Source organism: Marmota marmota, unplaced genomic scaffold (assembly GCF_001458135.2).
Source record: "Marmota marmota marmota unplaced genomic scaffold, marMar, whole genome shotgun sequence".
In the NCBI taxonomy this organism is placed as follows: Eukaryota; Metazoa; Chordata; class Mammalia; order Rodentia; family Sciuridae; genus Marmota; species Marmota marmota.
The window spans coordinates 3,312,458-3,328,117 of NW_025999862.1; the positions used below are offsets into that span (position 1 = coordinate 3,312,458).

At 39.6% G+C, this 15,660-nt stretch overlaps 1 protein-coding gene across 1 annotated transcript; it reads left to right on the forward strand.

Moving 5' to 3' along the window:
• Positions 1-629: 629 nt before the first annotated feature.
• On the forward strand, positions 630-2,646 carry LOC107154758 (melanoma inhibitory activity protein 2-like; the record flags this gene model as incomplete). The annotated part of the gene is given in 1 exon segment (XM_048808732.1): positions 630-2,646. A coding segment is annotated over 1 exon segment (1,797 nt), but the record flags the coding sequence as incomplete, so codon positions are not given.
• Positions 2,647-15,660: the final 13,014 nt, after the last annotated feature.

Consider the following 15,660-nt stretch of genomic DNA (forward strand, 5'->3'; position numbering starts at 1 on the left):
AAAAAATAAGTCATTAACCCAGCTTTAAAAAAAAGAAAAAAGGAAAGAAAGAAAGTAGTGTATCATGAGAGTTTTTTCCTTTAGAAATAATTCAAATGACCTTCCTAGAAAGAGTCAGCAGGTCTGGGGATATAGCTGAGTGGTAGTGGGCTGGCCTAGCATGCAGAAGGCCTTGGAGTTTAAAGCCCAATACTGCAAGAAAAGCAAAGGGAGGGAAGGGAGAAAAAAGAAGGAAGGGAGGAAGAAATAAGGGAGAGAACAAAAGCAGGGAAAGCAATGGGTCATTAAAGCAAAAGGGCAAGCAGTACAAATATAAATATATGACATAAAATCTGTTGAGACAGTTTAGAAAGCTTTAGAATTTCCATGACATCAAACAGAGTGGTATTATGACTGTATAGAAACTTAAGAAGCTCCACCTTGGCCTGGCCTAAACCAAACTCAGGGGTGGGAGGCATAGAGAGGACTCCTCTCTGGCTGGAGTGGAAGGGACCTGAACCCATGGCACTTCAGGATGCACTGGTTAGGGAAGGAAGGGGCCAAGACTCCCCTGATGGGCACTTGAGCACCACAAGGCTCCTGGGAGTCCTTCACCCTGGCTCCCCACCATCACACTCCCCCCTTGCAGGGGTTCTCAGTGGTCTGCTCCGTTGCCTGGTGCAGGTTTGAGTTCCTGACCAAACACCTGAATGTCCACAGACTATGTTGGCCTGCCTGGGCAGGCATTGTTGTGGTGGCAACAGTCAGAGCCGTCTTGGCGTGATGGAGGCACCAAGGACTGCCCCTCAGCCATATTAGCGGGTGGCCCTGGAAGAAGTAGGCAGGGTTGTGGCAGCATTGTCTGAAGACATGAAGCCAGGCCCTAATCCTTATGGTGTTCCTTGGGAGTTGGTGATGTGTAGAGCTATTGGATGTTTTGCTCTTCTCTTGTTTTTGTAGAGAAGTTTTCAGTGTGTTAGAAGTAGGCTTTATGTGGAAAGAGAAAAACAGCTGGCTTTAAAACTTTCTAGAAGAATTGAAGAAAAATGTGAACTACTTGAAAAAGTTAGCCTTGTTCAAAAAGAGCTTGAAGGCTTAGAGTCAACTTTAAAGGGCAGCAGTTCTGAGCAGGGTCCAAGAGAAGCCCCAAATTTGGAGGCAACCTATAAAAAGCTGCATAGGTCCAAACCTAGCCATGGGGATGAAAGACTCTTTCTAGAAAAAGAGCTAGAAGAACAAAAGGCCAAACATTGTAAACAGGATGAAATCATGGCAGATATATTGAGAAGGATAAAGTCCCTAAAAGGTGAATGAGAATTCCTCAGATCACAAATAGCTGAAACTAAAACAAACTTGAGACTGCTTCAAATGAGTGAGGAAGGACTTCAGCTGGCAATGAAGGAAGCCTTGGATGAACGTTCCCAGCTTCAGCATAGTCAGAAACCGATCTTACAAGGAGACGCTGAATCATGGAGGGAACAAGGACGTGTCCAATGTAAAGAGAGCACCGCATTGGAAGACTCTCAATTCCATGCAAAACAAGTTCAAACTGATAAAGAAAATCACATGGAGTCTCTGACTGAAGGCTTGCTGATGATGAAAGATACGTCTTCTCCAAGCAAGGGAGCCCAAACAGATGTTGGGAACTTGGAATGGGGAATGAAGAGTGAATCAGGAATTGGTGCTCACTTGGATGATGAGCCCAAAGGAGCTTTGAAGAAACTGGTTGATGGTGCTAAGCTAAAGGCCTCCTTAGAAACCTTAGAAGTAGAAAGATATCAAACTTGTACTTTCTTATCTGACATAGAGAAAACAAAGGAAGACCTTAGAGAACAGATTAAAAGTCTGAAGACTGAACAGGCAACCTTGCTGTCAGAAAATACATGGCTTGAAGGTGAGAATGAGAACTTTCAGCAGAAAGTTAAAGTCATGATGGAATGCTATCAAGAAAATATGATGAAACTCCATGGGAAACTCAGAGTAGAGGAAAATTACCGGGTGGAGCAAGAGGAGAAACTTTCCAAGGTCAAAGAAGAGATGGGCCATATAAGAGAAGAGCTGGAGACATACAGAAAGCGAGCCACATATCTTAAAGAAGATTTGGAGAGAACCATTCAGTCCTGTCAGGGGAAGATTATTTACTCTGAGAAAAAAGCACATGAGAGTGAGTTGGCGGCTTGGATTGCTGAAAGAAACCTCCATTATTTCATGAAACAAAATGCTCGCAATAGACAAAAGTTAACTGAAAGGGAGCTTCAATTTGAACTTGTAGAGGAAGATCCCTGTGCACTTGGTGTTTCAAATGCAGCATTGGGCAGAAAGCATTTCCCCAATGGTCCCTCACCATTGGGTCCTCCTTGGCAAGGTGGATGTTATTCGAATTATGGTAGACCATCGCGACAAGCAGAACTCAGAGGTTCTAATATGCCTTCTTTGGATAAAGAGGATGGGCCTATGTCTTCAGAAAATCAATCCAGTAGAAAGGAGACCAAAATCGATCTTGGTGATTCCAATGTGCCCAATTCATCTCTCCCTGCTGAAAACCAAGCAACTGGCTCCGGCCCATTGTTGGCACCTTTCCCTCCAGTCAGAGGTGAATTGTTTCCTGTGGATCCGAGGAGTCAGTTCATGAGAGGAGGACCATTTTTCCCTCTGCCTCCTCCAGGAAACAGGTATATGAAAGAATTCCCCACGCAAAGACACTTGGCCGGGAGAATTCCAATTTTATTGCAAAAAGCAGTGTGCTTATATAGAACTAATGGGGAGATGGTAGGGTTTAGATAAATGGCAGGCAACCCGTTTATTGGCAAGTTCTTTCAGATATCAGCTCCGGAGCCCAGGAATTAGTTCTCATTGGGGCTAAGGTTCCCCGCCAGCGAGGTTTGAAATTGGCACCGGCGGGAGAGTTCACACGGGCGGGAACTTTTCGCGCCACTGCAGAAAAGAAGAAGGTAGGAAGAAGAGGTGCTTAGGCGCCATGTTGGGGTTTTTTTTCTCTGGGGTATGGCTGCCGTTTATACTTTTCCCAACAGTATGGAGCACCTCGAGATTATTTTCCACCGGGCCCACCACCCCCTCCATTTTTTCCAATGCCAGATGTCTATGAATGGAGGTATTTTCCTCATGACCTTCCCCCAAGAGCTAGATTTCCTCCCCCCACCCCCGCATTCTGAAAGTAGAAGTGAGTGCCCTTCAGGCTTCATTCCACCTTCAAGTGAAGAAACCTGATGTTTTTGATCTCTCTACAAAAGTAATTTGACTTACCTCTCATTTTTAGTTTTTAAGGAACTGCTTTTACTTAAGTAAGTGATTATACTTTTGCTCCGATTGAAGCTAAATAAAACTATAATTCTTAGGATAGTATTTTGGAAATAAAGATATTTTAAGTATGAATCTTATTCGTAAATTATTTCCATTCTATTTTACTCTAAAGATTACAGCATTGAATTTGATTAATCCACTATTCCATAAACAACAATGGGAGTTTCATGTATGTCATCTAGCCTTTGGGGATATTTTAAATGCCCAACAAAGACAGTCCCTTTATACAAAGAAGTGTATTTACTATGATTGTAGCAAATGTGAAAGGAACTTTATGCTTAATGAAAGATTTTCATTGATTTTCAATCTTGTGGGGCATGTCAACTAGTTTTCCCATAAAACAATAACTAGAGCATATTAAGAGTAAACCAGAAAACACTACTAAACATGTCATGGAAGTAGGAGATCTCAAATACAAAGAAAGTTGCAGTTCTCAGGAAACATTTTGGAATTGGAAACCACAATTTAAACTCACTCTGTTCCCATTTTCCCTGAGTCATCGTTGATGACTTCTTCTTCTTCTTCCTCCCTCCTCCTCCTCCTCCTCCTCCTTCTTCTTCTTCCTATTTTTCTTTGTGTTCTTCATCTTTCAGTTCTTCTTCTACCTTTAATTAATTAATCACTCACTCAATCAATTAATTAATTTTTATGTGGTTCTGAGGATCCTACTCAGTACCTTGCATGTGCTAAGTGAGTGCTGTTCCACTGACCCACAACCCCAGTTCCTGTCTTTTATATTTTATGCCCATTTTCATGAAATTTAGAATTGCATTCTGCTGTGGTTCACTGATAAAGGTTTACCTAGTCTTTTGTTTTTGGGGAGATATTTGTAAAATACACATGAATTATTAGGACACTGAAATAAGAATCAGACACATAATTCTCAGCATTTGGTATTCTTTGATTTGATACTCATAAAATGACTATGCTAAACTACTTTAAGTTTTTTGAACTGCTCACTTTCAACTTCTATATCATTGCCAACAAGTGACAATTGGCCAACCTGCACCAATACACAGAGAAAACTTTGAACAAGTTTTCCCCAATAGAGACCAAGAACGAACATGTATTAAAAATACCCTAACTATAGTTAAAGCTTTATTCAGATGTTAAATATGCTCTCTAAATGTGTGTCTGCATGTGTTAAAGTGTACATTTAAACCTAAAATGAATGCAGTAGTATAACCTCCTTCTTAAAAAAAAGAAGCAGCTTTATTAAAACATTTGAAGCACAGTGAAGAATCTGCCTGATACTTGAGCCCAAAATCAATAGAAATGAAAAAAAATTCGGGTCTTGCAAAAGAAAGTCTACACTTTTCATAAATCTAATAATTCTGTTTTCCCTCAAGAGTCACACTGTTTGTCAAATCAGTCCTTACTTGCCAGCATAAAATATTACTTTCTCTAAGCGTGTGGATGAAAGTTCCGCAGTTATGGTCTGTATAAAATGAACTGATGATCACTCACTGATTGTTATCCAGAACTACTTTTGCCCTAACTACTATTGGTGAACATTTTCTCATATAGTTCATGTCTTATACCAGTCAACTTGAAAGAATCTAATTTCAGGTTTAAATCCGAACGGAAATAGCGAAATACCATGATACAGTCCTCTAACAACATTTTGCTTCAAGAGAAAAAAGGTGAAAGGCTGTTCTAAACAAAACACCACTTACTAAATCAGCTTCCAACTCTGTAAATGACAGTTAAGTAAAACAAAACAATATTTGTGGGAGGCCATCCATGCACGTGATTTGAGTTACCTCCATGGCTGGGTGAGAGGCGTTTAGACACAGCTGTGTCAGAGATTTCCCCACCCTTCTCCAGGTCCCAGGGCTTGTCAGTGCAGAGGTGTGTCTGGACACTGCCCCAAAGACCCAATCATTGCCCCTGACCTTCAGCTGCTGCCCCCCTTAACCTTCATTGGATGGGATTTTCCCTGGAATTTTTTGTTTCTCAATAAATGTCCACTCCCTGGCATGCTCCCTCTTGCTAGCCTCTTCAGTAAACCTTGTTACCGCATTTGGTGGCTGGCGGTGGGAGCTAGGAGAAGCCCTCCCAGAGCTGGTATTAAAGGTAATTAGAGTCTTGTCTCTTTCATTTAGAACTACCTACCATTTACTCATGAATCGAACCTTCTTTAATGAAGCCAGTGCTGGTCGAATGGTAGAGGTGGCACCCTGAAGTGAGGCTCATGAGTTAAATCGACTAGGTTGACTTAGAGAGCATGCTCTACAAATGCAGAATTTGTGACAATTTTTAGGGTCACGGAAGTACCAGGCAGTTTTGGAACAAAGGGACTTAAAAAAAATTAATGATGGGGAATTCATCTTCTACTGCTAAAGATATGTATTTGACTATTTTAGAGACAATAATTAATCAGAAGGGAAAGCAAGTTAAAAGACTCAGTTGCTACAATTCTTAAAGGTTGTAAGCGAATTTTGCCCTAAGTTTTGTGACCAAGATTCACCAAATTTCCATATGTGGGACAAATTAGGAAGGAAATTACATAAAATTTGCCTTTCTATTGAATTACCTGGAAATTTTGAGAATATTCAAAAGGTTTGACCTGCTTTAGAGATCTGTCTTTTTGATTACATGGGGCATAGTCTGTGGCCCCCTGAAGATCTATTGAAAGGTATTCAGAGAGCCATTGAGTCTATTCAAATACAAAAATTGCCTGAGGCTAATGAAAAGTCTTTTCCTCTAACCAGTTAAAGACTAAAACAAATTATATTCCAACAAAAAACCTTGGGGGCAAACCCGAAAGTAAAAAACATAGGCTTGCCTAAATCAAATGGGAGTAGTCAGAAGGAATACCATAGAGAGAGGGCCTCCAGGGGGATAGAAGGTCCTTCTTCTGGAGAGGAGAATCCAGAGGAGATTCATAGAGAGATAGAAAGTCCTCCTGCAGGAGACTTACAAGCTCAGATTCAAGATGGCAACAGGGAAGAATCCATGGAGGAATCGCAATCTGAGGGAGAGGAATCAAACTATGAAGTCCAGGATTTTCCAGGGAATTTTAACAGGCTGTGCTTAACAGCACCTGCCCCGTCCATTTGAATTCAGCCGTTGTCTGTTAAAAGGGGGAATTTTAATAGATACTCTGAGATGGCGATGACATTACTTACTCTGTTCCAGTGGGGAATTAGAAAGGCACAGGAAGCTGGGTAAGATACTAGTGACTTTCAACTCTTTCCAGTTCTTCAACAGGTTAATGATCAGGACCAGCATGTTCACCTCCACGCGATAATTCCTTTTAAAACTATTAAAGAGTTAAAAAACGCCTGTGAGGTCTGTGGTCCAAATTCACCATTAATGTAGTGCTTGCTTGAGACTTTCTGCTGTCAACCACTCCCACGGAGTGACTGGACTTCTATTGCTAGAGCTTGCTTGAGTGGGGGTATTTTTCACTTTGGTGGTCATATTGGACAGACTTTTGTTCTGGGCAGACACAAAGTAATTGGAGGCAGTATCTTCAAACACCTGTGGACATGTTTTTAGAAACAGGTGACTTTATTGATTTGGAAAGGCAGTGCCGCAGTCTGGCTGGGCACTAATAACCAAGCTGCCACAAAGCCTTGTATGTTCAAATAGCAACTACTTTATTTCAACTCTCACTGGCAGTGCATGCGCGCTTTCCCACCAATGCCACCAATGCGGCCCTTCCCCCGGGACACATCACACACCAACCGGGACACATCACACACCAACCGGAAATCCCTCCTCCGGAAATCCCTTCTCCGGCACTTCCCCAACCAATGGGAACTCTCTGGGAATCCCCGTGAGAACTCCAAAGTAGCGGGCGCCAGAGGCAGCAAGAGCCGCCCTGTTGCCAGACAGTAAAGGTCAAATATACAATACAATCAATCCAGCATCACAGCAATTATATAGAGCTTAACTCAAATCATCATCTCAATGGTTCCTGGGAGTCACCTTTCAAACATTCCCTCTGGCAAATGCCAGGCGTCATTCTGACCTGCCGTGGCTCTCAACATCTCCCCCCCTTCTGTTTAATTAAACAACAAGCAATGTGGCTTAGGGACCATGCCTGTTAGGCTGTCCAATACTACATATGGTCCTTACCCGTCATTGGATGAGCTGACCTCAAGGCGTCAGCTTCCCATCGTAGGTTGGTACCACTGCAATTGGATCTTACTTGTCACTGACTACCAGTCCAGCATACAGCCATACATGTGGATAGGCCTATGCACCAGTGGGGGGGTGAGGTTCTTTGCCTCACCTCTGTTGGCCCCCAAATTTGGCCTTGGTGCCAGTGGGGGGGTGAGGTTCTTTGCCTCACCTCTGTTGGCCCCCAAATTTTAGACCATCACTAGCAGAAGGGAGGAGGATACAGAAATGCCATGACACCAAGCCAATTGACGGCTCCTTTGGAAAAATTGCATCACTGGTGACACCATCAGCAAAGATATGCCAGCACTACCACAATTCGCTGCACCAACAGATAGTTCACAATGCATACAAGTGATACATAGTCCAGGCAAGTTCTGCAAGCAGTTCAAAGTGGAGGAATCTATCAATATGTCCATTTCCTCCCAAAGTAAGTCGACTCCTTGATTGAGCATTACTTGTTGAGTTATATTCATTGATGCATCAGTTTATACAGTTTACTGTGATAGCTATCATAGAAGCTGTAGTTTGGTTTTATCTTTGTTTTCACCGGCACTGGGATGAAGATAGGAATTCTGGCAATGATGCTAAAGAGACATTATCCTGAACAGAGTTATTAAATATAATGAAAAGGAAAGGTGAAAGTAAACAAACAGATCTGTTAACCTCCTTTAAAAACAATCCTTAACAGCTGTTTACCTAATTTAAATTAAACCATTTAAATCACGTGAATAAAAAAAATAATTCGGATCCATTTTTTCATGAGCACTCCTCATATATGATATATGGACATACGCACACACAGACATACAACACAAAACACAAGTGTGCACACATAACATACAACACATAAGACAATAGTAAAGGCCTTGTAGCTTTACATAGGCGAAATCTCCATTGCAATGTTTAAAAACTCCACAGTCAAAAAATAAAACTGATCAGAAAAACATTAACCTAGGTTTGTATGAGCTCAAAAAATAAAATAGAACTTTATGATGTGGGAAAATGCAATAATAAATAGATATTGAAAAAAGCACCCTGGTTAATCACTGTCGCAGATGTAAGAATAGCCAAGCTGGAGTTCTGGATATCAGCTGTTATGGATTTGAGTCAAATCATCTTCTTTTTGGTCTGTAGAAATTGCTTTGGTTAGCCTCTCTGGAATCCAAATCGGCTGCTGTTCTCCCTGTGGAAACACACAAACAGAACCCCGACTCCAGACAATCACTGGGTCAGGACCTTTCCATTGTCCTGTTAGAATATCCTTCCAAAGTACCTTAGGCTTATGTACATTTTTTGGCACATATGCCTTTCTGCAGCACTGAGCCCTGATGAATCCAAATTTAAAAAGTTTAGAGTAAAAAGGGTTATTTTAAGTTTATCTTTGGGGGATATATACCCCTTTCCAATTCCCTCTTTTTGCTTTAATAAGTATGTTTTAATAGTTTGATGAGCTCTTTCAACTATGTAAGTAAAATATTAACTGATTTTTCTTCAGGGATGATGTTCCAAAATATCCTATATGCATCCTTTTAAATTTTTGATGTGGTTTTAAACCAACTTCCTTTTAGTTTAACGTTTTCTAAATTGGCTCTTGTCTGTAAATTTTAACACCTTCATCTGAGACTTCTAATTTCTGCACCACCAGAAATTAAAGTTGATGGGCTTTTTGAAAAAGTTACTAATAATCTCCTTGTTCTTCTATTTTATCCAATATTTGACTTTAAACTTCTCTCTTCTACCTTTTTCTATCTTGAATGTCTGTATCTAATAGTTGTCTTAGCTTTTTGTATTTTTTATCTGAAATACCTTTATTTGACATTTTTAACCATTTTTTTATCTTGTTTATATCTTTTAGTTTTCTTCTAAGGTTTGTACATTCACCCTTAGTTGCTTTTTTTCCTCCTAGTTTTCTTTTGTTTCCTATTTTGTGGGTTTAAAATTCTTGTCTTCCTACATCTTCTCTATCTTCCTACATCTTTTCTATCTTTTTTTTCACCTTCCTGTATTTCTGTCTTCAAAGTTTTTCACTTCAAATTTCTAATATTCTTTCTCCAAATTGCTTTTATCCTATTATCTTCCCATTTTCATTTTTTTTAAGTAATGCTTTTAAGATTAACTAGGCTTAGAATGACGCAATCTTTCCTCCGTCATGAAGGCATCTTAACCACTTTCAATTTAACCTTTTAAAGCCTTCCAATTATCATCTATACTGTACTTTTAAATGTACTTTTTCACCACCTACAGCTTCACTCTTTTAAACGAGGCTTAGATTCTGTTTAAATCGCTTAATGTTAGTTTACATGGCTGCCCTTCAACTAAAGGCTTTTTTTTTTAACTCCATTAAGAAGCTTTGTCTCAATCTGCCATGTACAAATACCTTTTTCTTCTTTCTTCCTTTCTCAAGCTTTTAAAGTAAGTCTAGTTTCCTCAAAATCTTTTTAAATGGCATTTTACAACTTTTTACTTTACCACATAGAGATTATCTCATCTAGAAACATTTCTTTTTTTTTTAACCTTTATATTAAAATATATTTCCACATCTTGAATCTTTTTATATCTCTTTTGTAGCCATTAACCCTTTTTTAAAAATTTACATTGTGAAACAACCCTTATAAAATTTCTGAATTTAGATAAGTTACTCCACTTTAATAAGATGAAATTTTTTTAATGTTTTTTATGGTATTATAATAATATAATTGAAACTCAACTGAAACTTCTTATACTCTTTGTATATAAATTACACATGATAGAATCTTAACACTTAGTAACCTTGTTTCAGCAAAGACACAGACACAAAGCAATATTAAACTTTTTTTCATTTACCAATTTATGAAAACACACATAATGTTTAAATATATTACCTTATGTAACTTAATAAGTCAAGAGTACTTGATTTTATATTTAGTGGTTGGTATTTTAACACTTTAGCTTTGTAAATTAATCAGATGTCTGTAAAAACCAAGATCTTAGACAAGTATAGTAAACAGAATTAGCCATCTTTTTCTTGTTGAAGAAAAATCTTTCTACAGGATCGCATGATGGTCCCATTGATATACTTAATAACTCATCTTTAAAAAGCCATGTGCTACATTTTTGTATTGTATCAACATATGTCCTAACTGTTCTTGGTCTCACTGGGGTGCCTCCTTCCTCTAACAATTTCTTTTTCCTCCGGGGCGAACAATTTCAAACCTTGAGTCAACCATTTTCCCCAGTTTGCCTGAGAAAGTTCTAGGGACAGGCAACTTGAAATAAAAACAAAATAAATCAAAACAAGAATACTTTGTTTTTTGAAATGGTCACCCATTTTCTCGCCTTCCCTCAGGGGCGAGCAATTTCACTTACCTCCAAGGTTCAGACGTTCCCCGCATGGGCCGCCGAATGCCGCAGTCTGGCTTGCCTTGGACCCAGGTCATTTGCACAATGAAGAGTCCTCCCTCTAAGCAACATTGGGTAGGCTGACAAGGAAATTGCCATGTGTCATTCCTACTTGGCTATGGCTCTCAGCAGGGCAGCACTTCCAAACTCATTCTATGAGGCCAATATCACCCTGATTCCAAAACCAGGCAAAGACACATCAAAGAAAGAAAACTTCAGACCAATATCTCTAATGAACATAGATGCAAAAATTATCAATAAAATTCTGGCAAATCAAATACAAAAACATATCAAAAAGATAGTTCACCACAATCAAGGGGGGGTTCATCCCAGGGATGCAAGTTTGGTTCAACATATGGAAATCCATCAGTGTAATTCATCACATCAATAGACTCAAAGATAAGAATCATATGATCATCTCAATAGATGCAGAAAAAGCATTTGACAAAATACAGCACCCCTTCAGTTCAAAACACTAGAAAAAGTAGGGATAACAGAAACATATCTCAACATTGTAAAGGCTATCTATGCTAAGCCCCAGGCCAACATCATTCTAATGGAGAAAAATTGAAAGCATCTCCTCTAAAAACTGGAACAAGACAGGGATGCCCTCTCTCACCACTTCTATTTCACATAGTTCTTAAAACACTGGCTAGAGCAATAAATTAAAGAGGTACAGATAGGAAAAGAAGAACTCAAATTAGCATTCTTTGCCAATGATATGATTCTATACTTAGAAGACCCAAAAAATTCTACCAGAAAATTTCTAGAAGTAGTAAATGAATTCAGCAAAGTAGCAGGATACAAAATCAACACCCATAAATCAAAGGCATTTCTGAATGTCAATAACAAATCCTCTGAAAGGGAAACAAGGAAAAACCACCCCATTTACAATAGCCTCAAAAATAAATAAATAAATAAATAAATAAATAAAATAAAATACTTGGGAATCAACCTAACAAAAGAGGTGAAAGACTTCTACAATGAAAATTATATAAGGCTAAAGAAAGAAAGAAGACCTTAGAAGATGGAAAAATCTCCCTTGTTCTTGGATAGGCAGAATAAATATTGTCAAAATGACCATACTACCAAAAGCACTATACAGATTTAATGCAATTCCAATCAAAATCCCAATGACGTTCCTCATAGAAATAGAAAAAGCAGTCATGAAAAATAAGAAACTCAGAATAGCTAAAGCATCCTTAGCAAGAAGAGTGAAGCAGGTGGCATCACTATACCAGACCTTAAACTATACTACAGAGCAACAGTAACAAAAACAGCATGGTATTGGCACCAAAATAGACTAGTAGACCAATGGCACAGAATAGAGGACACAGAGACTAATCCACAAAATTACAGTTATCTTATATTAGACAAAGGCACCAAAAACATACATTAGAGAAAAAAATAGCCTCTTCAACAAATGGTGCTGGAAAACTGGACATCCATATGCAACAAAATAAAATTAAGCCCCTGTCTCTCACCATCCACAAAACTCAACTCAAAGTGGTCAAGGACTTAGGAATTAAACTAGAGGCCCTGTGTCTAATAGAAGAAAAAGTAGGCCCAAACCTCCATCATATCAGATCAGGCCCCTCCTTCCTTAATAAGACTTCTCTATAGCACAAGAATTAAGATCAAGAATTAATAAATGGGATGGATTCAACCAAAAAGCTTCTTCTCAGCAAAAGAAATAATCTGTGAGGTGAATAAAATTAGAAATCAATGATAAAATAAAAATCATTTGGGATTGGGAGCAAATTTCTACCACTTGCACATCAGATAGAGCACTAATCTCTAGGGTATATAAAGAACTCAAAAAGCTAAACACCAAAAAACTCCAAATAACCCAATCAATAAATGGGCCAAGGAATTGAACACACACTCCTCAGAAAAGGATATACAATCAATCAACAAATATATGAAAAAATGTTCAACATCTCTAGCAATTAAAGAACTGCAAATCAAAGATTTCATCTCACTCCAGTAAGAATGGCAGTTATTAAGAATATAAACAACAATAAGTGTTGACAAGGATGTGGGGAAAAAGGCACACTCATACATTGCTGGTGGGACTGCAAATTGGTGCAGCCAATATGGAAAGCAGTATGGAGAGTCTTTGGAAAACTTGGAATGGAACCACCATTGGACCCATCTATCCCTCTCCTTGGTCTATACCCAAAGGACTTAAAAACAGCAAACTACAGGGACACAGCCACAGCAATGTTTATTGCAGCACAATTCACAACAGCTAAACTGTGGAACCAACCTAGGTGCCCTTCAGTAGAAGAATGGATAAAGAAAATGTGACATATATACACAATGGAATATTACTCAGCAATAAAAGAGGGAAAAAAATCATGGTGTTTGCAGGTAAATGGATGGAGTTGGAGAAGGTAATGCTAAGTGAAGTCAGCCAATCCCTAAAAACCAAATGCCAAATGTTTTCTCTGATATAAGGAGTCTGATTCATAGTGGGGTTGGGGGGAGTAGCAAAGGAGGATTAGACAAACTCTAGATAGGGCAAAGGGGTGGGAGGGGAAGGGAGGGGGAATGGGGGTAGGAAAGATGGTGAAATGAGATGGACATCATTACCTTACGTATGTGTATAAAGACATGAATGCTGTGACCCTACTTTGTATACAACCATAGATATGAAAAATTGTGCTGTATATGTGTAATAAGAATTGTAATGCATTCTGCTGTCATGTATGGAATAAAGAAAAGACAGTGAGATTTCTGTCTTGGTCTTTTTCTCATTTGGACTTACAGATCACTTCCTCTGGGAGAAGCCACATGACATACACTGAGGACCCTCAGGCAGCCTAAGGAGAGGCCCCCTTGGCAAGGAATGGAGGCTTCTAGCCCCTAGACAGTGAGGAATTGGGCTCCAAGCAATGGCTGCATGAGTGAGCCTTCTTGCAGGTGGATCCTGCCCTAGATGAGGTGACCACAGCCCCACTCAGTAAGCTGACTGTCCCCTCAGGAGACACCTTGAGACATAACCAAACGGTTAAGCTGTTCCCAGATTCCTGGTCCTAGGAAGCAATGAGAAGATGAACCACCAATGCTTGTTGCTTTAAAATACTTAGTTTGGGGGCAATTGTTACTCAGAAACCAGACCCCCTTTCCTTCACCATGTTCATGAAGCTCCGTGAAGGGTCGCTGTTCCCTGGGATTCTCTGGTTTCTCACTCTGGTGCTCCTGGGGCAGGGCAGACACCATGGCTTGCCTATCCAGGAGTCTCCCAACCCCCTCCCATTTCTCCTTTGCTAGAAAAATCCACCTCCCACAGCTGAGGCTGAAACCCTCCGGTAGCTACTCTTCCAGCCTCTCTTGCAGCTAGAGCGTGGGCACAGGCTCCAGTCTTGGCCCCTCCTTGATGAGAGGAAATTAAGGAAAGCTCTCGTGTTGCCCTCCAGCTTTTACACGTGCTCGTAATGCCTGGAGCTGCATACGCCATTCTGAGGAGGGCACCCTCCTGGCCACTGTCCTCCTTGGCCTCTCATGAGTGACCACTGGTGAATAGGCCCTTTTTGGGTGTTGAGCAGTTTTACCAGCCTGTTTCCAGCCTGTGGAATTTTGAAAGCCCAAAAGTTCAACCTTGAACAAAGGCCTCTGACGTCCAAGGTTGTGATTTCCCCAGTGTAACTCACTTAAAGACAGAGCAGTCTTATTTATTTGATTCTGGGCAACTCCAGATATCAAGAGTCACATTCATGGTTTTAATTTTAGGAACATATTTTACATTTTCTGAATTTCTCTCTTGCCTCCTTTGGTCCCATTCCCTATCAACTGCTAAGTTTGGGGGGTAACTAAGCCTAACAGACTTAGGTGGGAGGACCATTCCTTCAAGTTTGTTTGTTTGTTTTCCTGAATCACCATGTCTAATTAAAAAGATTTGCAGCTGGGTGCAGTGCTACACACCTATAATTCCAGCAGCTGGGGAGGCTGAGGCAGGAGGATCTCAAGTTCAAAGCCAGCCTCAGCAAATTAGCAAGGCCCTAAGCAACTCAGTAAGACCCTATCTCTAAATAAAATATTAAAAAGGGCTGGGGATGTGGTTCAGTGTTTAAGAATCCCTTGTACAAAAAAATAAAAAAGAAAGAAGAAAGAAAGAGAAAGAAAGAAAGAAAGAGAAAGAAAGGAAGGAAGGAAGGAAGGAAGGAAGGAAGGAAGGAAGGAAGAAAGAAAAAGATTTGCTTCAGTCTGTTCAAAGTTTTCAATGACTGATGTGATAACCACACCATCAGTTTGATCCTGGCCACAGGCTCACATCTCTCTGGCTATATTTGAAGATTTTGCTTCGTCATTGGTTTTCTGGGCTGGTGATGTGGCTCAGTGGTAGAGCTGCTTGCCTAGCGTGGCTGAGAGCCTGGGTTCAATCCCCAATACTGGAAAAAAAAATTTAAAGCACCATTGTGATATGCCTTGGTATGGTTTTCTTTTTTTTTTCTGGTTGAAATCATTAAGTTTTTTTTTTTTTTATCTGTTGGATTATAGTTTTCACCAAATTTGGAAAGTAATTGATCACTAGATTTTCAAATATTTGTCCTCCCCTGACACACAAATCTTTCTCTTGGATATAATCATATCATGCATTTAAGGCCATTTGTCCAACAAGTCTCTGAGGCTCTGTTAATGTTCTTCTCAGATTTATTTTCCTCTCTGGGCTTCAATTTGTCTTCAAGTTCACTGACTTTTTTTTTTTTTTTGTCATGTCTGATTTGCTATTAAGCCTACCAGTGAAATTTTTATTTCCCAAATTTCTGGAATACACCTATATTTTTCAGTTCTTAAAGGTTTTGTGTGTCCCTTTTATATATATATATATATATATATATATAT